Source organism: Choloepus didactylus, chromosome 2 (genome assembly GCF_015220235.1).
Source record: "Choloepus didactylus isolate mChoDid1 chromosome 2, mChoDid1.pri, whole genome shotgun sequence".
In the NCBI taxonomy this organism is placed as follows: Eukaryota; Metazoa; Chordata; class Mammalia; order Pilosa; family Megalonychidae; genus Choloepus; species Choloepus didactylus.
The window spans coordinates 236041530-236069457 of NC_051308.1; the positions used below are offsets into that span (position 1 = coordinate 236041530).

At 44.0% G+C, this 27928-nt stretch overlaps 1 protein-coding gene across 2 annotated transcripts; it reads right to left on the reverse strand.

The window, feature by feature from the left end:
* Positions 1–676: 676 nt before the first annotated feature.
* LOC119527932 (podoplanin-like) lies at positions 677–27493 on the reverse strand. 2 transcript variants are annotated; one of them, XM_037828489.1, is made up of 6 exons: positions 27130–27493; positions 10655–10926; positions 8747–8861; positions 3896–3934; positions 3156–3267; positions 677–2277 (listed from the first exon to the last, which is right to left on the reverse strand). In XM_037828489.1, the coding sequence occupies exons 1-6, from the start codon at positions 27194–27196 to the stop codon at positions 2271–2273; spliced, it is 612 nt and encodes a 203-aa protein (XP_037684417.1). In that variant the 5' UTR covers positions 27197–27493; the 3' UTR covers positions 677–2270. The 2 variants fall into 2 exon arrangements, with proteins under 2 accessions (XP_037684417.1, XP_037684418.1); XM_037828490.1 differs by lacking the exon at positions 3896–3934 and having other exon boundaries at positions 27130–27487.
* Between the last annotated feature and the right edge of the window lie 435 nt (positions 27494–27928).

Sequence of the window (27928 nt, forward strand, 5' to 3'; positions counted from 1 at the left end):
GCTGACTCACCTGCTACTGAGATCCAACCTTTATGTGGGTAGGAGGGTCAGTGGCTTTGGACTCCACATCCAGGAGTGGACACCGTGTGGGGAGGAGCAGATCCTGATGACAATCAGGGGCTGAGGCTGCCTGGACCTAGCAGTGTCCAAGGGCCAAGGAGCAGTGAGATGTCCCTGTCTCTGCAGCCGATTCTGGAGGGAGCTGCTGCCCAGCCCCATAGGCACTTGGAGTTGCCCTCCTAGAGATCACCTCCACTGAGGTCTGCACTTGAGTTGCCAAGCCCTAGACACTCAAGGCCAGGCCACAATTCCCAGGGAGGGCAAGGTAAAACTGTTCCCCCTCTTGACAACTCTCCCCAGTGGGGAGAAATTAGGAACCGGGCAAAAGCTCACTGACCTTTCAGGACCAGAGAGGACAAAGGTACCCCCCAAGGTGCCCCTTGTCTTCTTGTCCCATTCCTCAGCTGGACTTGCAACCTCTCTGCTTTGGCTGAGATCTCGGTGAAAGGGGCAGCTCCATTTTTCCCCGTGCATTTACTTCTTATGACCATTTGTAATTTACTCCCAATCAAGGGAAGAGGCAGATGTTTCCATAATTTATAATCTTATCTGGAGATGTCCTCAAGTGTGACCCAGACACAGTAAGAGATTTCCAATCAAAGATCTGACGCATTGCTGTACCCAATCATCTCTTTTATTTGAAAACATGTCTACACTGCATTGACTACCAACACAGTCATGACGAAGAAACCCACAGTCCTGTCCCAGCAGGCATTGGGTCCAGTGTATGACTTGGGATGGATTATTATTTTTCACAGTGAGGGGAAAGAAAGGAAAGGACAAGAAAGAAGAAATGGGTATTATTTCTAACTCCCATTTGGGGATCTGAATGATGAAACTGAAGAAGATTTAAGCCCTTCCTTTGATCAGCTGATTTTCAAATATGGAACCTTGGCTGGTGGACCAGCAGGATTTGGGTAAACCAAGGGCCCACTGTTTAAAACAATATCCCACACATTACTGCAAAAAAAAAAAAAAAAAATTGGGAGGCACAGGCTGTGCTTCCGACTAACAGTTTACTTTTCCTGTTTTAGGAACTCTTACGGGTTTAGAGGACATCAGAACTGTACAACCACAATCACAACAGTGCATCTGCTCAGCATGAAAACTTTCTGTTTAGGAAAAGATTTCAGCTGACCTTCGGGAAGAGATGGGCTGAGTTAGAGCTGCGAGCTTCCCTCTTCAGAACTTTTCAATATGATCCCACAGAAATGCGTGGGAGGTCATAAAGATTGGGAATATCTTTTTAAAAATCAAATCTTTAAATCTAGCTACTTTCTTAAAATCAATATTGTACAAACTTATTTTCCCTTCTCTATCTTTCCTTTGAGGCAGAAAGAATATGTTATAACACTTGAGCCTCTAGCACAATTGGGCATCCAGGAGCCTCTTCGGCATCAAGAAAAGTGCAGCAATCTGGAGATTTTTTGTCATAGGGAAGAGCAGTCCATCCCTTAGCTCAGGATCCCATAAAGGAGGCAGCTAGGAAATCTTTGAGTTGTCAAATTGTTGCTGAAGAAGGTGGTAAAGCGGGCCTGGGAGGCTGTCTGGTGGCCTTGTTTGTGTGAAACAAAATGCCTTCCCCAAAATATAGATACTTCCTGTTTATGAATTAAAATGGATGCCTTTGAAATTATTTATCTGGAACAGCTAAAGGCAGCTGCTCATGACATATTACTCAAGTTTAGATTTTCTACTTGATTATTCATAGGACTTAAAAAAACAGACACAAACTAGACCAGAATGTGTACATTTCAACAGATCAGAAATTGCAAAATGCTTGTGCCGTTTACTGACACAGCATGGGACGCAAATACTCCATCAGTATAAATATTTCAAGATTCCTTTTCATTTTAACAATTACAGGGAATGTTTAGAACAAAGACGCAATTACAGTTTCTAACATGGATGGAATTATACTGTCTTAGTTACAAATCCCTTTATATAATTTTTCTCCATTTTCTATGCATTTAAAAATCCTCTTTACAAAATTTATATTAAAAGAGTTTCAAAAGGCAAATTCTTAGAGGAGCAAGTCTTGGGAATTCCTTCCTTTGGTCACTTTGGCAAGTAGAGGAATCACCGTGGATTTTCAGCAGGAGTGGGCAGCGTTTCCAAAGGCCATATCCTCAGAAAGGCTCAGGGACAGGTTGAAATAGGGAACTCTCTTTGTAAAACATGTTGGCAGAAGGGCACAACCCTTTAGCCCTTTAGGGCCTGTGAAAACAAAGAGAAAGGAGACTGTCACTTCTTTTACTGGCATTGTCAAGGGGAATGTCTATTGTCTATCATAGTGAGTCACTGTTATTACTGCCCTTTCCTCTAGGTCTTCCAATTCTGGAACCTGCTGCTCTTCTCCCTCCCCCACCCCCACCCCCATCCCATTCCTCCTTCACCCTGATCCCCATCTAGTCAGATCCAGATTCCCAGGCATTTCCAGCCGTGATAAACTTGCAGCTACATCAACACTGGTGTCCGCCAACCCCCAAGTTGTGTCTCATTTGTCCTCTGTCCTCCTACTCATTGATTGTCTCCCCAACAGAAATAAGAAAAAGCTTTCTTCTAGGAGTTTGGATGTTCTGAACTATTAAGGCATTTTAATAAGGAAAAGAATTCCTTCTCATCAAAAATCAATGCTAGAAGCACACTTACCAGGGGTAGAGGCGGGGATCTAAACGAAAAAGTCCCTATCATCAGTGGATTCCTAACCAGGACGGGCCTGGCTCTGCAGCAGGACTTCTTCCAGAAGCCACCTACCTCTCATGGTTGGGGGCAGGGTGATTAGTTAGCAAAGAGAAACTTGTTTTGGGTTTCCTTTCAGGTTCAGTTAGTTGGGCAATTAAGACAAGAGATCAAATTTGGTTTTGCTCAATAGAAGTCAACCAAATAGCCAGCTCTTGTTCTGAATCTCTTTGCTTAGAAACTTGTAAGGCCGAAGGAGATACGTATTATAGAATGGGGAAACATCATAAGTGGTCCCAGTGGAGGTAGGGGACTCTTAATATGGCCTTCATATAAAGGTTTCTATTAGTCGAAGGGTTTGAGCTCTAGAAACCCCTGCCTTCATTTACCAATCACATTGGTTGTTTACTTACGTGTATCTTCCTGACGTTTTTCGCACAACCATGTAGATGACTCCACCGATGAAGGCAGTGGCTAGTGAGACCCCAACTATGATTCCAACCAGGGTTACTGTTGTCAAACCATCTGAATGGGGGGAAAAAAGCACGAGTTCCAGATAAACAGTTCACCTGTCATAAAACATGCCATATATAAGCCATGCTACTGTCCCACCATAGATAGCAAATAATGCTGTATGTTGTTTCTTCTGTATCCTTTAGAACTTGACCTACAACAGGAGACACTCTGGGCTATTCTAATCCATCTTAGGATGCACAGATGTCTGGGTCCCAGGGTCTATCAAGCACAACATCCACACTGGCTTCATTGTTAATTGTTGGGTAGCATTTAAGTCCCAGCTATTAAATTTGCCCATTTTCATTCTTACTAATTATAAATTATGATATGCAACCATTCTCCATAGCTATCATTAAGTGAACAGACTCATCTATGGCTTGCTTATTTTCAAATATACAGAATTCCCTTTTCTCTCTTAAAAAAAAAAAATTGTTTGAAATTTCTTCTCTGTAGATTCTCTATTCTGCTCCTGCAGCCTACAGTTCAGAAATTAAGTTTGAAATTTCTTCTCTGTAGGTTCTCTATTCTGCTCCTGCAGCCTACTAGTTCAGAAATTAATAATTCACCTCAATGATTAGGTTCAAAGAAAAATTTTTTTTATTCCCACAGGAATATTTCATACCAAAATCTAACCTACCATTCTCAACTGTTGGCGATGCCTCTCCACCCACTTTCTCTGTAAAGACAGAGAGATGTAATGATACAGAATTATTAGGATTTAATAACTATAATTCAACAATTGGCAAAAGATAATTTTACCCCAAGTGGAAAGTAGTAAAACAGAAGCAAAGAGGATAATTTCTTAAATAAATTGGATCAGGAGAATTTTAAGCAAGCTCTGACATGATACCAGTTTTCCTAATTATTATTGTTACTGAATTTATGAATGTTTCTCCACGCCTGGGTTCAGAGCACTTTTGTCTATGCTACTTTTTTTCTCATTCAATTTAGAAGGCAGAGTCAGGACACTGAGCCACACAGATCTTAAATAAATGGTCAAAACATTTCAGAGGTTAAGGTTAAAAAAAAAAACCAGGGCTGTTGATTCCCAGTCCGTGTCAAGATCACGGAAAACTTACCCTCTATGGTGAGGTCTAGCCTGCATGTCCCTGTATGAAAGACATTTTGATTTTGAGAGTAATACTCTAGTTTTAGAAGATGTGGCCAAGACTGATTTGTCTACCTAATAGCCATCTCCTACTTCTTATCTAGTAAGAAAATCCAGATTTTATAGGGCAGCAATGTGCCCAGCTAAGTTCACCAAGACAACACATCTTTGTGTTCATGGCCCTGATATTTAAGGATTTCTGTTATTTGCCCCCAAACCTAGTCCAATAGTTACAATCTGAGTATTCTCCATTGTGAGTTTCTTTCAGGTAATTTTACACAATTTCTATTTTAATGTAACATAACATAAAGGTTTAGGTTTTGTTTTGTTTCTCCCCAACTCATGCCAACTTGATAACTCCTCTGGATGGTGGTTGTTTATCTAGTTTGAAGAGGGAGGGAAAAAAAGTTTAGAAGCCTTGATTTAATGAGATGATGGAAAGAAACGAATCCATCAAGCCCTTCCCTAGGACTTAGTTCACAACGTGCAAAATACCACAGATAGCCAATAACCTTTTCATTCAAAGTCAACAGGAGCCAACCACCAACTAAAAGACGCTCACTTTTTCTAACAGTTGGGTTGAAAACAGTGATCCCCTTTGTACCAAGGGTCTCCCTTGAAACAACACGCCTTTTCACAGCCCCAGGGCAGTGGCCACAAACCCAGCTCTCCCTGCACAAGCTGAACCCATGGCTTTAGAGATCTGGCTAACAGAACTATCCCACCACAGAAAAGTGGTCCAGAGAATGCTAGATTCGAGGCCTGCCCAGAACAAAGATGTCGGAATCAACCCCCAGGATGTCATCCCCACCTGCCAACCACCAGCAGAGATGGGCCAATCGTTGGGTTGTAACACACCAATATCACCATCAATGACGCCACTGGCTAGAAAATTAGATTTATTACTAAACTAGAGTGTATTAGTCCCAGACTCCCAAGCTCCCTCCCAATTATACGACGGTGAAAAGTGCCTTATATTTGAATATCCTCGTCCTTGAGTGTTTCATGGGAAATCTTGACATCTGCTGACATCTGCTGCCTAATAAAACAACCTCTTAAAAAACTAAGTGCTTACAGTTTGGCAGGTGAACTCACTGCCCTTCCCCCTACACGAGATCTGACACCCAAGGGTGTAAATCTCCCTGGCAACATGCGATATGACTCCTGGGGATGAATCTGGACCTGATACCGTGGGATTGAGAACATCATCTTGACCAAAGGGGGGATGCGAAATGAAATAAAATAAAGCTTCAGTGGCTGAGAGATTCCAAATGGAGCCGAGAGGTCACTCTGATGGGCATTCTTATGCACTATGCATTAAACCCTTTTTAGGCTTTAATGCACTGGAATAGCTAGAAATAAATACCTGAAACTCTCAAACTGCAACCCAGTAGACTTGACTCTTTTCTTTTCTATTGAGATTGTTCACAAACCATATAATTATCCAAAGATCAGTTGCTCATGGTATGATCATACAGCTGTGCATCCATCACAATTAATTTTTTTTCAATTTTTAGAACATTTTCATTACTCCAGAAAAGACATAAAGACAAGAAAAGGAAACTCAAATCCTCCCATACCCCTAACCACCCCCCTCCATTTTTGATTCATAGTATTGGTATAGTACATTTGTTACTGTTGATGAAAGAAGCTTAAAATATTAAAATGTTAAAATACTGAAGTATGTGGTTTGCAATAGGTATATATTTTTTCCTGTATGCCCCTCTATTATTAACTTCTAGTTATAGTGTCATATATTTGTTCTAGGTCATGAGAGAGATTTCTAATATTTGTACAGTTAATCACAGACATTGTCCATCACAAGATTCTTTTAACCTCCAACTTTCCTCCTGGTGACATACGTGACTCTGAGCTTCCCCTTTCCACCACCTTCACACACCATTCAACACTGTTAGTTATTCTCACAATGTGCTACCATCACCTCTGTCCATTTCCAAATGTTTTAAGTTCACCCTAGTTGAACATTCTGCTCATAATAAGCAACTGCTCTCCATTCTTTAGTCTCATTCTATTTCCTGGTAACTTATATTTCATGTCTATGGGTTTATATATTATAATTAGTTCATATCAGTGAGACCCTGCAGTATTTGTCCTTATGTGCCTGTCTTACTTCACTTAATATAGTGCCCTTAAGGTTTCTTCATCAACCCATTTTTTTTTAAGATGGTTTTGTTCATACACCATACATTCCATCCTCAGTGAACAATCATTGGTTCCCTGTATAGTCATGTATTTATGTATTCAGCGCCATCGCCTCTAACTATACAAGGACATCTCCATTTCTTCCACAAGAGAAGGAGGAAGAGTCAAAGAAGGTAGAGGGACAAAAGAAAAAGAAAAACGAGAGAGAGAGAAAAAAAAAAACATGACAGCTAAAAAGCAACAAAAGGAAAGATAGCATTAAACTAAAGTAGAATAAAGAGTCAGACAACATCACCAATGCCAGGAGTCCCATACCCTTCCCCTATGTCACCCCCCACGCCCCTATATGTATTTAGCTTTGGTATATTGCCTTTGTTATATTAAAGGAAGCATAATACAATGTTTCTGTTAATTATAGTCTCTAGTTTGCATTAATTGTATTTCCCCCCAATCCCACCCTATTTTTAATACCTTGCAAGGTACCCTTGACTCTTGAAGACAACTGTATAGCAATGTAGCTTCCAAGGGGAGACAGTGTGATTGTGAAAGCCTTATGGATCACACTCCCTTTATCCAGTGTATGGATGGATGAGTAGAAAAATAGAGGCAAAAAACTAAATGAAAAATAGGATGGGGATGGGGGGATGGTCTGGGTTTTCTTTTTACCTTTTTTTGTTGTTGTTCTTCTTTTCACTTTTTCTGATACAAGGAAAATGTTCAAAAAAATAGATTGGGGTGATGAACGCACAACTATATGATGGTGCTATGAATGATTGTACACTTGGGAGTGACCTTCAGGCTTTATTTTCAAAGCACTTCATAAAGCATTTTAAAAATCCTTGGGAATGCTGGAGTTTTTAAAAAGAGATTGGGGATTGGGCCTAGAAAGGTATATTGAACAATAAAGAATAATTTTCTAGGTGGGTCAGATGCACCACCAGTATTAAGGGAACTCCTGCTTCAGGCAAGGGGTGGTGCTCAATTTCATGTGTCCAGTCATTCGGTCACGCAGGCACTGGCCTGATTGTTCCTGGGAGGGCATTTTCTACATGGATCTGCATTTGTGATACTTAGGAGACTGCCTAATAATCAAAGGAGATTGCCCTCAGCAATGTGAGGGGTTTCCCATCCAACCAGTTGGAGATCTAGAAAGCCAGAACTGAGGGTTTCAGAATCAGAAAGAATTTGTCTCTACTTTAGCCAGCCAGCCACCTTTTCTTCCAATAACTTTACCTTTATTGGAGTTTCCAGCTCATGGCCAGTTCTCTGGAATTCAGAATTGACAGCCCCCTTGGTTGCATAAGACAATCCCTACAATAACTACTCCCCCCCACACACACACACATATATACCCTGTCAGTTCTATTTCTCTGGAGAACCCTGATTAATACACAAGGTCTTTATGTTTACTTCCATTTTAGAGATGGAAACACTAGACCTCAATAAAACAATTTATATGAATTTGTCCAAGTTAGCAGGCATGCATTGCAGGATTAGTTCCTTTTCTCTCCCATCCCCCATCTAGTACAAAATAAGTCATAATTTTTTTGTTTGTTTGTTTGTTTTTTATCCCAAACAACTGAATTTCTCTTAGGAAAACTCTGGGAATAGAAAGTTATCTCCTCCATTGATCAGTTGTAATGACAATGATCTTTCCTCATTCTTATCAGCAATGTTCTAAATCTCATAATAATGGCAAAAACCCCGAGTCTTCTTTCCTCCACGACTTCTTCCCAAAGTGTTTTCTAATCCCACTTGCTCTGGGCACTGACTGCGAATTAAGAGTGTAGTCCAAAATCCTGGTAAGACTGGTTTAGAAAAGATTCTTGCTCCATGTGTACAGACATGAATGCAATGTAAAATGGTAAATATTGGTAGAGCACCAACAAAGGCCTCCATAGGTTGGCTGAGTTTTAGGCTCTTAGATGTCAACACAATGTTCTTTGTATAGCATTAGATCAGCTTTGGTTCAGCACATCAACTTCAGTAGCTAGTTAACTTGCCCTGTGGGTGCATTATTATCACAAGGTAGAGAGTTATGCTCAGCTTTTAGCAACCCAATAAACCAGATTCTGAACTTACCAAATAAAGCTTGCTTAGGAATTCACTCTTGCATTCCAATATATCCCTATTGCTTATATTTGTTTGTGGATTTTTTGGAACACACTGATTATACAAAAGAAGATCAGCCCCTATTGGGGCATCTTGTTTTCTTACCAGAGTGACCAGTTCCCACATTTGAGGCTGTGGTCTTCTGACTTTCTTCTGTGCTTTCTAGAGGTGTCCGATCCGTGACGCGAATGACTGTCACACTCTTTGTAGTTGTCAGTCCCTATTGGAGATGCCCATGAGGCAAACAGGAAATAAAACCCAATGTTTAAAAATATATACTCTGCCTTGTAACAGAAAAGGATTTAAGGTGGCGTAAATATTTAAAATATATGATGGCATAAATTTAAAGTGGGAACAAGAAAAAAAAAAGAAAAGAAAAGAAACAACAAAGATAAAGACAGAAATGAAAATAAGTCTACTCTAGGAATCAATGCCAAATGTTTAGCATGCTGACATCCTGGGGTCTTAATTCTTCTGAAAACCCTGGATCACTAGGCTTTAATTCTTTCTCTCCCTTGAACTTGAATGGCACTTTTCCTCTATAACATTTATTTGACACATCCCCTGTTGCATCTTCCTTTAATGCCCTCCAGCTCCCAATTACAGTAATAGCTAACCTTCATTACAAGCTTACTATGTGCCAGGCCCTTTAAATACATTCTCATTTACTCTACACACCACCCTAAGAAGTAGACCCTATTATTAGTCCTATTTTATGAGCAAGGCTTAGAGAAATTAAATACACCCAAACTCAGCCAAAAAGTGACTTGAATAAGGTTTGTCAACTCCTCAGCTTGCGTCAATCAAATAATCAACAAATACACAGGTGAGAATATACTATGTGCTCAGCAGGTATCAAGCCCTGGGGATTCAATGGTGAGTAAGATAAATCCACTGCCCTCTAGCAGCTTGCATTCTGGAGTAGAGTAGTGGTGTGAACATGTAACATGTAAATAAACAAGAGGTAATTTAAATGATTTTAAACACTTTGAAGAAAATATAAGCTAGGGTAATGAACTAGAACAGGGACAAGCAAACTTTCTATACAGGGCCAAATGGTAAATATCTTCAGCTTTTCAGGCCATCCGTGCTCTGTCGCAACTACTCAACACTGCTGTGTTGCGTTCCAATGAAACTTTAAAAACAGATGGTGGACCAAATCTGGTGGGTGGTTTGCTGATCCCTGGGCTAGAGAGTTATTATCGAGGGGTATTTGGTGGGGATCACCTTGGGCCTCTTTGTGATAATATCTGAAACTTGAGAATAGTGAGAAAGTCTGCCAAGATCTGGGGAGTGGTCAAGGCAGAGAAAACAAAAGCCCTAAGTAGGAAAAAGTTGGGTGTATTCAAAAGTCAGAAAGAAGGCCGACATGGCTGAAATAAAGTAAGCGTGTGTGTGTGTGTGTGTGTGCGCGCGCGCGCGCGCGCGCGCAATGAAGTCAAATTGGTGGGATGAATCCACTGTTCTTTGCTACCAACTAGATGATAAGCTCCTCAAAAGGTCAGACTGACTTATATGTATCCTCATATCCTTCCACGTGCCTGGGATATTGTAATGGCAGGTGTGTATGACATGCGAGTTGATTAGAATGCATTGGGTTAGGAATGTGCTAGTTGAGATTCCACCTAGCTTATGCTGGTGTGGTCTGTGCACCAGTCTCAGCTATGGTTATTACCAGTCCTCGATCAGGTTAAGAAATTGAGAACACATCTTTAGAAATTTTTATAGCAATGACATTGCTACAACTCCAAGAATTTTAGTGTATTGAGAATTAAGCTGTAACAGATTGGAAATTTTAAAAACCTAGCCCTTCAACAGTTTAAGTAGCCCTGGTTTATACTTTCAAATCACCTGGGATCAGCACAGGTGCTAGCTGGATCAAAGTGGGAAGTAGCTTTTATTGGGAGCCATAAAACCATCCCTTTAAACATGGTAGTTTACCTTGATTATCCATATATCTTTGCATGTGATTGCATGTCTGTGGGGCAAGTTCTGTCTTTCCAGGACACTCACCTGAGTTGTCAAGCCAGCAGACTTATCGGGCTGTTCACTGGCACCTGGAGTCACCAAGTTATCTTCCAAACCTGGGGACACGGTGCCATCTTCCACACCTGGGGACACGGCACCATCTTCCACACCTGGGGACACGGTGCCATCTTCCACACCTGGGGACACAGCGCCATCTTCCAAACCTGGGGACACGGTGCCATCTTCCACACCTGGGGACACGGCGCCGTCTTCCACACCTGGGGTCACCACACCATCTTCAGGTCGGACAGTGCTGGCTGAAGAAGACCAAGTCAGGGTTTAAGGCAGAAATCCTGCAGGCAGACCTAACTGGCCAGCTGCTGTCAGATTACTTTCTTTCCCATTTCTTTTTGGGTTTTGGGGGGAGAGTGTCATTATTCTAGCTTATCACAGTGCCAGGAACCAAACCATTCTCCTTTCAAGACTCCTGGCATAAACGATGGCCTGGTTGTCTCAGTGCAAAGGAGTGAATGACAGAAAGGACAAGCAGCCAACCTCTCCACAGTAACCCACCGAGGCAGGCTGGCAAAGAGAACACACGCCACTCCTTTTCAATAGCAGTCAGATGCTTCCAGGTGCCATTTCATATGACAGATAGAATTAATGCATTCAGGTTAACAGAATGTCATTTAGACCTGAACAAATTCCCAAATCAGAGTCATCTGGAAAGATTTCTAAAAATACTTGATTTCCAGGCTCCATCTCTAACCCCTTGAATCGAAGTGTCCAAGGGTGGAGTTCCCATCTGCTTACAATCAAACTCGTTCTCCATTTGGTTTTGAGGCAGTTGTCCACTTGGATGATTAGAACTAGTTCTGCCCACAGGTTGTAGAGTTCAACCTCGTTACACAGTTGGGATTCCTGTCTATGGAGGAGGGTTAGTAACAGGCTTAAAAGTACAGAGATAACTAACAGAGCTCTTTGTGCACCAAGAGCTATGCTAGTGAGAGACTCCCCTAATAAACATTCAGATGAATGACCCAACAGCACCAGTGAGAAATAATTTTCAGCAGAATGGGAGTAGTGGGGTGGGATGGCAGGTTGAACTCCAGGGTGGGGAAAGAGAGTAGATATCAACAGTAGCCCCTTTTTCAACCTCTATCTGCAAATAATCTGAACTCACCGTGACTGTGTCCAAGCATCATTTCTTAACTCATCAAGTAACTCTCTTCACCAGTTTAAAAACTCTGACTCATTAGCCCTGGGCTCCCTCCCCAGACACAGAGTAACTCTGGAAATTCCATGACTAAACACAGTTGCAAAATAGCAGATGCATCCAGGAGCAAGAGGGAGGGCGTGTTTGGAGACTGCTCTGTGCAATTAAGGAGCAGATATTTGTCTCCAGGCAATGTTTGCATCAACAATCCAGCCCTTGCCTTAAGATACCTTTTTCCTCCCATGCTAAGACAGCCCAGCTAAAGACACAACTAATCAATAACTGATAACTTTTTCACTGATGTATAGTGGCAGAAGCCTCTACAATAACACATTTTTCTTGTGCTTTCTCTTTGCATCTAAAGATCCAATCCAACACCATCAATTGATGACTTCGGAGGCGCTCCCTAAGAATATGCATTTATTTTTTATCTAGGGTAATAAGGCTTTCACCAGTTGCATAACTGAATACCTTGATGCATGCATTTATTTATTTGCATTTCTTCTCACGGCCGTTTGCCGGGGATGGGGTGAGGGTGAGGGGCAGAGATTGATTTCCACAAGGATTTATGGCTCTGTGGTGTAGGCAAATGTTTAAGGTATTTATAGAGCTCAAGGAGAGAAATATCCTTTTGCCAGGCATGCAGCCCTTATTTAAAAAGCTAAGCTTCTCATTTTCTTTTTTAACTCCTCTAGTTTGAATTCGGTTAACAAATCATCAATTTAAAAAATGTTTTCTGGAGTTGTTCGGCAAAAAAAAAACATTTTCTACATGGCATCCTCTAACAACAATGCTGCTTAAAAAAATCAAGAACTGAAATTGGTTTGAATTCTTTCATACAAAATTCAGTTCATTGAAAGCGTAACTTGATAAAAATTCCTTCTTGTTCTTTTCCACCCTTGGCCCACAAAGCCAAGCACTAAAATCACTCTGAATAGACAAAGGGGGTTTTATGAATGACAGTCAGGATTAAGATGCACGCCTTTTGTCTCACTGCCTGGCATTCTTTGGGCTCCATGGGAAAGTTGATCTTTAACAAGAGATCCTCAATTGTCCCTCTTATTATTTTGGCTTCCCTGGGTGAACAGTTCCTACCAGGGCAGCTGCTAAGTTTCCAGCCAGCATCTGACATCCTTCTCCCTTTAATGGTGAAATTCAAATCATGTTTTGATGACTTTACTCTCCAATTCTTATCTTTCCTTCTGAGACATGCATGTGCAGAGGCACACAAAAGGATAACACAGGCACATAGGCACAACTTTTTACAAGTGCAAAGTGATGAATCTACAATAGCAAACCTATATTCACAGCCTGGCACTCAGGGTCAGTTCTGGAACGTTGTACCATCCCGCTCACAAGAACACCTTTTCCTGCCCCGCCCAGCCTCACTCAACATGTGGGTCAGAATCAATGGAAGTTTCCAAATACACTTTTTATCCATTTACTTTGGAATTTCTTTCAGTATACTAAAAGATCTAGGGAAAGATTTGATAAATTATACCTTACGGTGGTTTTTTTTAAGTTTGAGAACAAATAAGAACTTACACAATGCTTATTTGTACAAAAGTGCAAATTACAATTTTTTATCTTTGCTTTAAAGTCTAATCTCCCTAAAGAAAAAATTATTTTCATTTATACATATTTATAGAGTGGTGTTTCTTTTAAAAGTTTTAGGATTTAGATGTAACATTAAATCAGACTGTTATTATATTCTCTTCGAATACAAATTATTATAGAATACCTATTGTCCCAAATCCTCCATAAAGACTTTCTGAATAAGTGTTAGCAGTCTTACAGTTTTATTTGCATTTCTTTCATTTGCAGTGGTGAATTTCTCCATCTGTTTATACGGCCATTAGGAATGTCTTCTTTTGTGAATTTAAGTCCTTTGTCTACTTTTCTCTTGTGTTTATACATTAAGAATTCATTCTTTGGACTAGCTGCGGCAAGCTTTTTTTTTTACCAGTTGGCATTTGTCTTGCTCTTTTGCAAGTAGCAAGCTTTGTCAGTAAATCAAATTTATAAGGCTTGCTTTCTCCTTTGATGCCATGCTACAAATCCTTCCCTACCTCAAGATTACAGAAGTACTCATCTATATTTTCCTTATGGTTTGGTTTTTTATATTTAACAGAAGTATTATGTGAAATAGGAATACAATTTGATTTTCCTCCCAAATGCTTAGCTAGTTGTCCCCCAAAAAAACCCTCTTTCCCCCACTGCTTCAAACCTAGCTTTTACTGAGACAAATTCCTTCTTCTAAATACTGTGTCATGGTCACAGGTGAAAACTTTTAGCACAAGGACCAGCTTAAGTGACATAGACACGGCCGAAGCCTCTTCTTCCAGGCAGCCCTTTGCTTGTGGACTCTGCAGAACTGTTCCTAAACCTGTGATCCCCTGACTATAAGCCCTTCTTTCTCCTTGTGTCAACTCACCCCTGCCAAGTTAATTCAGGGTCAGGGATGCAGCTAGAATAATACAGGGTGTAGGGAGCAATGAGGAAGAGTGGGCTACTCAAACAGAAGTGTAGGTGGCCTTTCTGGGGTCTGGCTCTGCTGCTTGTATTGTAATTTCTCCTTAGCACGGAAGGCACAACACTCTAATAATACCTCTCAGCAATGGAGGATTTTACGGTGTTCTCAGCTTACTTTATTTCACAATAGCCCTGTGGATGCCCTGTGCAGGCACTGCTGTCCCCATTTAACAGATGAGGAAAACTGAGGCTCAGAAGTTAAATGACTTGCCAGGTGCAGCTGGTTGAAAGCCGTGTTTCGACTGCACATCTTCGCTTCCCTACGGTGTCCCCTTCTGGTGAATTTGGGCTCGGAAAGCCTGCTGCCTCCCTCCCAGGATTCTGACATTCTCCTTCCCCAGCCTCATCCCCCACTATTTACATTCCTCGTTGTCAGAAACAACTGCTTCCTCGAGTCTCTCGCCTTCTCTTATGAAATCCCATCTTACGAGAATCTTTCACTTTTCCTATTTAGTGACCAGAGACTCAATTTCCCCAAATATGTCCCCTTCTAGGGAAAATCTGTGGGAATCTAAGCTTTCAGAAGCAGCAGCTTGGAAGGAAGAGGCTTTTCCTCTTTAAGCAGCAGCTCTCTGCTTGGCTCTAAAAGTTAAGGTCTCAGCATCCACCAAGACTGAAATCTCCTAGATCCCCAGCTCCCAGCCCTTGTATTCATTTGACAAATATTTACTACCACCTACCACATGCTGGCCACTGTTCCGGGCACCAGAGATAGAGTAGTGGGTGAGGCAAGGTCTCTACTCCCATGGAGACGGGGCTGACGGAGGCGACTCATAATAAGCAAACAAGAAAAATATCAAGGCAGTGAAAACTGCCAATGAGAAAACGTATAAATGGGCTCGAAAAGGAAGGCCTCTTAGAGGAGGTGACACTGAGCTGAGACCCAAGTGATGAGAATGGGCAGCATGTAACTTTCACTGTTCCCTCTGCCAGGACTACCTTCCTCCAGACATCACCAGGGCTCCGTCTCCTCCTTCAGCTGTCTGCTCAAAGAGGGCGCTTTCTCGGGGAGCCTTCTCCGACCACCCCACTTAAAATAGGACCCACGGCCACATTACTCACGCACCTGCCACCTGAGACTGATAACCATCAACCACGCCATCTATTCACTGACTATCCACCCTGTCCCCACCAGAACACGAGCTCAATAAAAGCTGCCTTATCTCAACGTCCCCCTCGCCCAGAATACCCAGCAGGTTGTAAGCACTTGGTGAGTATTTTCTGAATGAATGGACTAATTCCAGGCAGAGGAGGAGCACTGCCATGCTCCCGAAAGGGAAGGGGGAGTGTGGCTGGAGTGGAATGGGTGAGGAGTTTGGGGAGGTGTGGAGGCCAATCTGGTGGAACTTTTTAAGAGATAGGTTTAGATTTCACTCGGGGGGTGAAAGAAAGCCAGTTTGCTTCAAGCAGATGATGATCTGGGTAAAAGAAACCACTCTGCCCGCTGTGTGTGGGGGTGGGGGGTTGTGGATATTGGGGAAGGGTGCTGGGATCAGATTGAAGCAGGAAGACGAGTTAAGCCACTGCCCAGGTGAGAGGTGGGGATGGTTTGCACCAGGACAGGGGCCGGGGGCGGGGGGGTGAGGGGGAGCGCTGACCAGGTTAAGGCCCAGAAGCGCTGGAAGTCATTACCCACCGACAATCAGAAATCCACACGAAGCCTCCAAGACGAGACTTCATTTTACCATCTACACATCCATGGTTAGACAACATTTAGGATAGGAATGATCTTTGGAGTAAAGCAGGATGCCCCTATATGAGTCCTTTTATTGATGAGGATTTCATCTTGTTTTACTTGGATATCCATAAAAGTCCTGTACCTCAAGTTTAGGTAAAGGGCCTTTGTCCTGTTTCTATCTCACATGAGGGAGAAGTCCCTTTCAGTTCTGCAGCTTCATAATCTTATAGCTGGAGAAGGAACTTCTGACAGCATTTTATCTTGAAATGGCCACAGTGATTTTAAAAATAAAGAAATCACAAGCTGAGTTACCCTCAGGGTTTTCAAAGAAAACCTGTGGTGTTAGTCAACAGATTAAGGCAGTCTTTTAAGTTCCTGGGGAGCTCTATCATCTTGGGCTGCACCAGCGTCTAAATGCACAAATATGCCTTTGAAGATAGAAGATTTTTGTGGCCCCTGAAAAGCGGAATGCTCTTTTTTTTTTTTTTAAGACATCCTAGGAAGCTTTCTGATTTTTCCCTGTAGGAGAAACTGCTGGATTCTCAATAAACAATTACTTATGCCAAAGCCCCTCCCTCCCAATTATATTTGAGATAAAGTAATGCTTTTGAACAGATGTCAAAATGTGTATTTGGAAAACAAAAACACCCACGTCCCACTTCTCCTCCTTTGCTTAGACCCAGGTATTGCATATTATTGTACCCAGAAGCCTGAAAATAAACACACCCAAAATCATCGATGGGTGCCAACCCCACATCCTCTTATACCCTGCAGACCACCCACTGTGGTACTCAAAGCACTCTAATCCTGCTACAGTCCTTTATCTCAATCCAAAAACATCCAATCCAAATTTAGCTGTTTGGCGGTGCTCCCCTCAGTTACCATGAAGTGGGTTTCTGAGCCAGGAGAAAGGGTTTATTAGGACTTTGCTCCTTTTTACTACCTCTTGTGAGTTAACTGTCACATCCCATAGGCTGGCGCATCTTGGGAACCTGTGTAGAAACTTCTCTTTGGAACATCGATGCAGCCACTAACTTTTGAGGTTCCCAGCTCCTTTGATAAAGAAAGCCATTCCCTGACTCAGAGTTCTGTACCCAACCCCTCAACTCCTGGCAGCCGCTGGGATGTGGTCAACATCACCACTGATGTGGCTATTGGGTTTTTCTTTTCCTTCCCCTTCTGTGTATCTCCGGTAAATTGCTTACCAATCAAAAGTTTGGCCATGGAAAATCCAGGCAATGCTCGACTAATCTAAGGCCCTGCCTCCCCGCAGCCCACAGATAGGCCAACTCACTCAACTTCCCTCCAGGTATGTGTATTGCTACCTAGAGCTCATCTTGTCCTATATCCCCCTCACCCCCCACCCCAGCCCGGTGCCAAGACAGGTAATTAGTAAATGATTGTTGAGCAATTTACCAAGCACACTTACAGCCAATAGGACATTTCTTTTTAATTATAATATTCCTGCCACTCTCCACTGTGCTTAGCCTAAGAATTCTGACATACTTTCCCATATATTTAATGAAATATGCTGTGTGATGCTTCAGTTTATATGTCAGCTTGCTAGGCTGTGGCATCCAGTTGTTTGATTGAACGCTGGCCTAGATGTGGCTTTGAAGGTTGTGTGTAGATATGATTAGCACCTACAGTCAGTTGATTTGAAGTAAAGGAGAGGACCCTAGAGCATGTGGATGGGCCTCCTCTCGTCAGAGCAAAAAATGAGGCATCTCAGAGAAAAAATTCTGCCTCACAACTGCCACATCTATTCTTGTCTGATTTTCCCTATGATATTTGGACTTGCCAGTCCCCACATCGTATGAGCCAATTTCTTAAATAAATCTCTTCATGTGTACAACTAAATATAGAATACACAGTATACAATTATAAAGAATTACACGATTACAAATACATAGATGAATACATATATCTTATTGGTTCTGTTTCTCTGGAGAACGCGGACTGATACAGACAGGCTGAAAATAGAAAAAATCACCCATGGGGATTAGCTTTGCTGTCCAGCATTTGATGTGTAACAAGCAGCCGTGCGTCCACTCGCTGTGTCAGGTTGTCAGTTGCTGAGGCCAAGGCTGACGATGAGACCTGACTGCTCACAGGTCAGCATTTGGGACACGTGCCTGTTCCATGAGGTTCTAGAGAAACATGTCAAGGCTGAGGAGATCAGACAAGTGACACTGGTTCCCCTGGGGGAGTTGGAAGGAATCCTATTCACATTAAGATCTGGAGCAGTCTCCTGACTTCAGGGAGAAAGGCGGCTATGGAGGAGGCCTCTCTGGGTCACCTCCGTAAGTTGAAGGCGGCTTTCTGCAGCCCTTCACAGCTGGACATGGCAGGAAGGAATGAGTCGGGAGGCTGAGGTGAGACACTGCATTTCACTAGTCACCAGGCAGGGAGAAGGGACAAGTCACAGGTAGTAAGATGACTGCCAGGTCACTCAACCAGTCCATTCTCTCCCTTTGAGGGGGAAAAGTAACAGAGACCCACTACCTTCCCTTCACAAATCTTTGTACTTAATCTCTATAAACACCATGTGGTTGGTATTTTAACAGCTACTATTTCTAAATGTATAGGAGCCTTGAGACCTATTATCCTCATTTTGTAGATGCTGCTGCCAGCAAGCTGCCCATGTAGAGGACAGGATCTATCAGGCTCCAAGACCCATGCTCCTAACCACTGGGCCAAGCAGGCCTCACATTTATTGGCCACTTTTCCCCAGAGTTAGATTGAAGTTGCTTGACTGTGGGCTTCTGCAGGAGCCTGAGGCCCGGATGCTCTCGGTATCTGCAGGGTCACCTTTCAGCTCCATCACCACCTATCCAACCCCACCTGCTCATCAGTCCAGGTAAGATGCCCTTCTCTCATAGCCCCACCCCTACCCCACCTCCAAAGTGCCCAGAAGGAAGGAATCTCCTTCCTCTAAACTGCAGTCAGACGCACTAACAATCTGGCATTTACTACAGTCTACATTCTAGCAACTGTGAGTTCTTTGAGGGCATCCCATTCTGTTTTAAGTCCATGGCCCAGCTACTAGCATAGCCTCGCTGGCTGCAGGAAAGAAAGAAAGAAAGAATGAATGAATGATACACTTTTCAGAGTTCACGGGAGTGAATGCAGATGAACCCCACTCACCTCTAACAGCAGACAGGCCTCAGAACTCCCCAAATGTTAAATAGAGGCTCCTGGATACAATTTCAACCAAGATTACTCAAGCCCGAGAGAGGTTTCCCTCTTGACCAAGAGCAGAACGTTCTCAGTGAAAGAGGAAATGAGTTCACATTTTTATGGACTGGAATCAATGCCTCTGTCATAACTTCCCAGAACCTAGCTGGTGCCGGAGTCCCATGGAAAAAGCTACCTTAGAGGGTACTAGAGTAGCTGAGTAGTTCCTGAGCAACAAGACAACTAAAAGCTGCTTTAGATGTGCCATCTGATAGCAGAACATCTCCGCAGGGCAGGAATATTCATAAAATACCATCTGCCGGGAAACTGAATGGAAACCTGAGTTTCTGATTCATTTGGGGCCCGCAGCTGAGCAGGCTCTGATTTTGCAAGAAGAGCCCTTTTGGATCTGATCTCACTGCCCACCCATGCAGCTCAGACAGCCCAGCTGTGAGCCCAGGAGGCGGCCCTGCAGGAATGTACAGAGTGGGGCTGTATCTACTTGCTGCCCTTAACCTTGATCCTAAGCTTGGTTTCAGACCTTGGACTGTGCTCAGCCAAGAGGTATCTCTTTAAATCTTTCTAACCCTTAGATCCCTTGCCATCTTCTCCCTTTTGCTCTGATGCACGGGGAATGCAGGCAGCAAACTTCATCCCCAGGACTCACCTCTGAGATCATTTTAGTTGGGTATCTCCACAAGTACCTAATGGAAGCATCAATTTGGATGTCCTGCCCATTACCTCAAACTCACTCACTCTAAAATGAAGCACATCAACTACTTCTCACCAAAGTGGTTCCTAACCTCTCATCTTTCCTACCTTGTTTTAATATTTGTCATCTGCCTTCTTGTTATTCCTACCAAAAGCCCTGGATCACTGTTTTTCCTCCCTCTTCTTCCTGCCAAATGATTGTTACACATCTACCGTGTGTTCTTTTAAAAGTGCTAAAAAAGACATGGATCCTCGTCTCTTCTCTAAGGGAAGAGAGATGCACACAAATTAAGATACAGTCATGAAATGGCCAAAACAATCTTGAAAAAGAACAAAGTTGGAGGACTCATACTACTTGATTTCAAAACTTACTACCAAGCTGCAGAACTCAGAACAGTGTGGTACTTGCATAAGGACAGAAATGCAGATTAGAGGAATAGCATTGAAAGTCCAGAATCAAACCCATATATTTATAGGCAATTGATTTTTGACAATCTAAACCAAGAGTATCTCCAAGACAATTAAACGGGGGAAAAAGAGCCTGTTCAATAAATGATGCTGTGACAACAGGATATCCACATGCAAAAGAATGAAATTAGACCCCTAATTCATGCCATATACAAAAGCCAACTCAAAATGGATCAAGACCTAAATATAAGAGCTGAAAGTACACAACTTTTGGAAAGAAACACAGGTATGATTCAGTGAACTTGGATTAGGCAGAGTTTTCTTAGATAAGACAAAAAAGCAAAAATAAGAAAAAATAAATTAGACTTCATCAGACTTAACTTTTGTGGTTCAAAAGACACTATGAAGAAAGAGAAAGACAATTCATAGAATGGAGAAAATATTTGAAAAGCATATATTTGATAAGAGACTGATATCCAGAATACACAAGGAACTTTTTCAACTCAACAATAAAAAGATAACCCAATTTAAAAATAGATAATGGATTTAGATAGACATTTCTCTAAAGAATATATACAAACGGCCAATAAGTACAGGGAAAGATGTTCAACATCATTAGCCATCAGGGAAATGCAAAAACCACAATGATATACTACTTCAAACCCACTAACATGGCTATTATCAAAAAGATAGACAACAAGTGTTTGTGAGGTTGTGGAGAAATTGGACCTCTTCTACTTTTCTGATAACACAGCCACTTTGGAAAACAGTTTGGCTGTTAATATAGTTATCATATGATCCAGCAATTTTACCCTTAAGTCTACACCAAAGAGAACAGAAAATATATCAACACACGAAAGCTTGTACACAAATGCTCATGGCAGCAGTATTCATAAAAGCCCAAAGATGGAAACAACCCAAATGTCCACCAGTTAACGAATGCGTAAACAAAATGTGAGATTACCATACAATGGAATGCTATTCAGCCATAAAAAGGAGTGAAGTTCCGATACATGGTTCAAAAAGAATGAAACTTGGAAACTTGATGTTAAGTCAAAGAAGCCAGTCACAAAAGGTCACAAGTTGTATGATCCCATTTATATGAAATGTTCAGAACAGGCGAACCCATGTAGATTGGCAGTTGGCTGGGGCTGGAGGGAGGTGGGGAATGCGGAGTAACTGCTAATGGTCCAGAGTTGCTTTTTAGAGTAATGAAAATGTTCTCAAAATCAATAGTGGTGATAGCTGCACAACATGAATATCCTAAAAGCCAGTGAATTATATACTTTCAAAAGGGTTACTTCTAGAGTATGTGAATTATATCTCAATTTAAAAATTCTAAATACAGTGAGGAGTGTTATAAGGGGTGAATAACAAGCCAGGAAATACTGATGCCCAACGAGCTTGTAAGTCTTGCAGGTTCGAGAATCTGATGTCTACCTCTCACCCCAGCCACCACACCTATCAACACAGTCTCTACCCTGACTCCCCCAGCCCTCCCCTGGACCCATCCCACAGCTAGACTGTCCCATATTGGACCCCTCCAACATTAATTTTCTTCTGACATAGTCATGCCCCCCTGACTCACATTTTCTACCACCTCCTCTTACCTACAGGAAAAGGCCCAGCTTTCCCACTCAACATAGACTCATCCTTCCCCCGGACTTCCTGACACTAACTCATCCCTGGCTCCAGCCTTCAGGGCTCTCGCCAGCCCCTGATGCCCCCACCTGTTCCCATATACCTCCCCCCCTGTTCTGGTTGCCACACATTTGCTCAAGCAAAGTTTCCCCTGCCTGTCCAGCTGGCCCTACCCAGTTTTCACAGCCAAAATTAAGTCCCGTCTTCCCCCACAAGAATCTCTTTCATGTCCAAACACAACAGATAATGGTGTGAGCACACTCTACACTGCCTTTTAATTCTTAAAGTTCTTAGTAGCATTGTGCTCTGTAAATGCTTAAAAAGGCAGCCCACATAGGACCAGGCAGTGACCATTTTGGGGGATCATGTCATTCAATTCAGCATCCCCAGCTCTAGTCAAGTTCTTCAAACAGTGGCATCACTGCCGTAAGACATATTTGAAGAAATAATACTGGCTGGCTTTCCTGGGTGTCTTCTGTGGCACTGACTCCAAGTATGGCCAGCCTTATGGCTGAGTGGTTATGGGGCAAGGGCTCTAGCATTAGGCTATGCGGGTTCAAGTCTCACAATTGCCATCCACCAGCACTGTGTGTGTATAAGCTACTAAGCTTTGCTGAGCCTCTTTACTCATTTATTAAATAGGAATTTAAAGTAGAGATTCTGCTCTGTAGGTTTGTCGTGAGGCTTAAATGCAACAGGGCTTGTAAAGTGCTTGACACATGCTAATTGCTCCATAAAGCCAGCTGTTGTTGTATAGATACAGTTCATTCAGAAGTGAGTTCCCTTCGCTATACAGATTCAGAAATTTCATCTCACTATAGGGTGATCAACTTGGCTGAAACTGTTTCACATTAGCCCAACTCACAAGAGGCCAGAATATCAAATAGTTTATTTAGAATGGGAAAGATAGCTTTCCAATAGTTCAGCCTTCTCTTCTCAGGAGAGAAATACCTGATGATCCTCAGTATAGAGAATGCTGTTTGGTGTCCACAGAACAAAAGCAAAGGGTGGGGCTTCTGAGACCTGATAGGACTGGGATCCCCGATTCATCACAGAACCACCTGGACTGGAATCAGAACACCCACAGCCACCAGATCTAACATCTTTCATGCTAGCTGTAAGCAGCGATTTTGGCCTTGCTCCCCGCTGCACGCCACTGTCTGACTCACACAGCAATTACTCAGTAAGTATTTGATAAATAAATGAATTCCCTGGGCAGGGCAGGTTTTAACGTCAACAAATCCTTGTTCCTTTCTTCTTCCCTTTGAGATTCTAGGCAGTCTGACTCCCGTCACTTTTGGGCAGGTTGGGAATCCTAGTCTTCGAATCACAGCTTTTCTTACACGAATTGTTTCCTTCTCTGGAGGGAGACACCTGGATAAGCTTGGGGGCCGCCCCTGTTCTCATGAGCATTCCCTTCACCACTGCGATTACGCCCCAGGGCGATCCAGCCCCGTTCTCACCCTACTGCCCTACTGCCCTGTGCCTGCTTTGCCGCTCTGCTCCTCCAGAGATCGAGAGCATGTCACCCTGCCAAAAAGTGTGGCCCTAACAATTTCAGCTTTCAGCTCCCCAGACAACAGTGTGAGTGAGGTGGTCAAGTTTGCAGGTTTCCCCCTGCACTTGGTTTGATTCGCTTCAAAGGACAATTCTAGCTCCTCGGAACAGTTCTCAGGCAAAGGCGCTCGGTGGGACAAAAGGAGAGCCCACCACCCCTTTCCAAAGATGCTCGAGGGAATCCTTGCCATCGGGGCAGCTGCGCGCAGGCTGGCTGATGGGCCCCAGGGCCAGACACGCGGGAGAGAGGAGTCACCTCAGTTCTCATTTTCCTGCCTTGGATGAACCTGACAGAGCTCCAGCTGTTCCCTGACCAGGGGAACCCTCAGAAAAAACAGTTCACCACTTTCCTTTTCCAGAAAGTTTTAAGAAATCATTTGGGAAAGGATTCAAAACTCTAATCTAGAGAGGCGTTATCTCTTGCCTGCTCCTCCGGGAATCCTAAAGCGAATCTCAGCAACCGTTTCCTGGCCTTTAGAAGCACTCGGCCCCCTCCCCCATCCCCTCACTCATCATCTGAGTCTCCTCATGCAAAATGCTCACTCAGGTATTTCCTCGAGAGGTTTCGACATGGCACGAATGGCAAAGCTTCCAGGAGAGCCTTGCAGGCGCTCATTCGGACTGACCAAGTGGATGCTGGGGGGGTAGTGCTGGATGTGGAGTCCTCTCTCCCTCCCCCCTCCTCCCCCTCCACAAGTTGTAACCTGGCGTGCCTGGTCTTGGAAGCCAGAAATATGACAAACATTCAGATAAGCCAGTGGAATTTAAAGTACAGGTTCACCACTTGGCGGCTGAAAACCATGGAAGTACATTCTATAGCGGGTGCCCCTCCCTCAAGACATGAGCAGATCAAATCCTGCAGCTACCAACACCTGAGAGCACTCAGCAAACTGCTTAACCATCTGAGGAATGAATTAAGGGATCTTATTTTAACACACCGGGACATTCTCGTTCTTAGAGGAATATCATGGCGAACAATGTAAAGGAGCTTTTTATGCCTTTGAAAACTTTGTGTACCTATTTAAAAGTTTGTTTTCATGTTTAAGGAGATTAAAGTGAGGTTAAACTTTAATTTCAAGTTCAACCTTCAGGGTTTTTGAGGCAGGGTAATGAAGTGGAAAGAGCTTGGGGTTTGGAGTCAGACCTATTTTTGAAGCCCAGTTCTGGCATATGCTGAAGATAATTATGTCTAATTTAGCAGCATTACGAGGAGTGAATGAGGTAACAGTGACATTCCTACCAAGTGGTGGGGACGGGAACGGGAGGGAGGTGGTCCCCTTCCTGCTCGGCTGGACCATCCGTCATGCCAACATCTGGGGTCTCTACAACTCTCAGGCATATAAAGTCACTCCGTGCTCATTTCTCAGGCCAGAAAAAAGGAGAAGGGGCCACATCCCTCTGCTCAGCTGGGTTCGGTCCCACTGGTCATGTCTAGACTTAGCCTTCTCAACTCGGACAGTTTTTTAAAATGCGCTTTTCCGCATTAAATGACATTTGGGATCTCATTTACCAGCATGACAGATGGCTGCTCTCCTGAAGCCTCTCACAGATCTGATCTCTATTAACAGCTTGATAGATGCCATTCAGTGCAACAAAAACTCTTACCGACTCACGAAAATTTCAGGGCCTCCAAAACTGGCAGGAGTTCCAGGGAAATCACAGGGAAATTTGTTGGCAACATGATTAATCCTGGGTGGATTAGTCCCGGAAAAGCACATGCCGGCTTGCAGCAAGCAGCAGCTTGCAGGATTTCACAAAATAAACTGTTTAGCGGAGAGGCCTCGCAGTACGTGTTTTAGACTAAAGTTCAGAATGATTGTGGGGCCTGGCCATTGAGGAAAATGCCAGATGTGTGGTAACTGATCCCCTTTGAATCCACCTACATTCAAGAGACGCATGGGACAAGATCAGAAAAGTGCACCAGATTAGAACAGTGGATGAGAGAAGCCCAGCAGGGTGATGAATCCTATGAGAAGGATAATAAAATTCATCCCCATAATTACCCCCAGCCCAGCTCCCCAACAAGAGCCAACAACAGCTCAGCTGAATGAGGTTATTCATCCATTTTCAAGTCGCCTCACTCATTATCCTCAGACAAAACCCTTGCAGGGCCTCCGCTCCTCGCCAGCAGTGCAGTCTCCATGCAGCCCGGTGGAGCTTCTTTCTTTAGCAGTTTCTAGCACCAGTCTTGGTTGTTTGGTCAGACAAGGTTTACCACCACCTTTTAGGAGTAATTTGACTTTCGGAGGATAATTCCTGCTAACCCTTTCTTGGGAGAGAACAGAGGATGCTGCCGTCTTTCCCTAGTAGAGCTAGGATCAGGCTCAGTTTGGGGACCTCCCAGACCTTTCACTCGTGGGCACAAAATGGTGCCATTTGCACACTGTCTCGCCAAAAAGGAAATGTAATTGAAATGCAGAAGTGTATATATTCCAGTGGAAACAAAAGTTCCAAAGATAGGACTGCCACGAATAGCTTCTCAGCCTCTCTGAAGTCCACTGTCTGGCACAGAGTAGCACAGCCTGTATAATTTCCCTAAGTCTGGGTATTTTTACCTTTGCATGGAATTCTAGAAACCTAGGTTAGGCTCATCCCTGCCTCAGAGCCCTCCCCCTCCAGGAAGGATTCCTCTGGACCACACCTGCCTCACTCTTTATGGGGTTTACAGTCCAGAACTCAGCTCAGCAACCTCCAAGGGTGAGGATCACCAGTGGGTTGACAGTTCCTCCAACGGATACTTAGTGAGCACCTACTACGTGCCAAGCCCTATTTTGGCCCTGGGCATCAAGGCTGGGCATAGCTGTGTCAAGAGCTTTAGTCTATTGGGGGAAACAGATAAAAATAGAAACCCATGAGGGAAAAGATGAAATAATGACAAGTGTTAATGGATATCACTAGGACACTGGGCAGAAAGAGAAGGACGACAAGAGGACGTAAGAGTAAGAAAACGGGCAGTGTCCTCCATCATTATATCTAATACATTTAAAGTCGAATGTCACGATCACCAATTCAGTCCTCAACACATGGTCCCCAAACAACTTCAACTTCAATTTTCACAGCAATGCTCTACTTGCCACACTACTCCATTAGCAGACTTTGGATCTTTCTCTCCTCTCCACACACCATCCTCTTTAGTAGAGGCCTCTGCCAGCACTTTCTGGGGAAGGGGTCCTTAGTGTGTTCTGCACACCCACAGCCCTGAGGCAGACAAACGCCACTGCACCAGGGGAACCCCTGTCCCCCACTCCCATCCTTTCCGAAGGTCCCACCCAGCTCCACCGGGCCAATTTCTTCCGAAGCCGTGTGCATTCCTCAAACAGCAGCCCCGTGGGGAAAGCCCAGGCCCCCTGCCAGAGAAGACCCCTCGGCTTCCCCGCTGCTGCCTGTGGATCGGGGGCTCCTCCTCAGCTGTTTCCTGGGGCCTTGGCACCAGCTGAGCCGTTGCCTCTCCTCCCCCCGGGTGCGGAGCCAGACTCGCACCAACACTCCCAGCTCCCGGGCGCTCTCCTGGGCAACCTCCAGTCCCAGGCCGAGCACTCCAGCAAGTCCCCGCTCGTCCCCAGCAGCAGCTGAAGGGAGCCCCTTGCGCCGGGCACTTACCTCCTTCTGCCAGCACCCAGAGAGACGCGCTTCCCAAAACGCAGAGCAGAAGTGGCACCTTCAACATCTCTCCCGTTGAGTCGATCTTTTGGGGGCCCAGCAGCTAGTTTTTCTTCGGGGGGGGGGGATCGGGGGAGAGGAAAAGCTCGGCAGCCCCTGGTCCTCGCCTGGAGGAGCGGGAGAGGGGGGACTGGAAAGCGGGGAGCAAACGCCCCAGCGCGGCGGGAGTCCCCAGTCCTCCTTCGCGGGCAGCCGCGGGGAGACCGACCTCCGGGAGGGCCAACTTTGCAGTTAAGACCTTTCGTTGAGGCGTCAGCATATATCTCTCCCGGCGAGGGCGGGGAGCCGGGTGGGCGGTAAGGTGGTCCCAGTCCCGCGCGCGCAAGGCCCGCCCCCTGGCTCCGTTTGGCCCGCGCCAAAACGATGAGCTCAGGCCAGGTTTAAAGTTACAGGGCCGCAGCTGCGGGGGCCGCCCCGACGGGCGCGGGGGCCCGGAGCCCTCGCAAAAGTGGCTTTAATTGTGTGCAACAGGAGGAAAGAGGGGCGCCTACTTTGGTGATGGGGTGGGGGACGCGCAGACGATAAGCGGTTTATCCTTAATTTGTATTTTATTTACATGTGTATTTTTAAAGAATAAAGCACAAGCCTAGATTTTTCTTCTACAAGCACAAGCCTGGGTTTTCCTTCTGTACTGAAGTGAGAAATAAATTGTTCCTTGTGTGGCCAGCAATTTTAAAACCAAGCAGGGGATTGTTCTTGTAAATATTGAATTAGATGGCTCGGAGGGGATGGGGGTAGG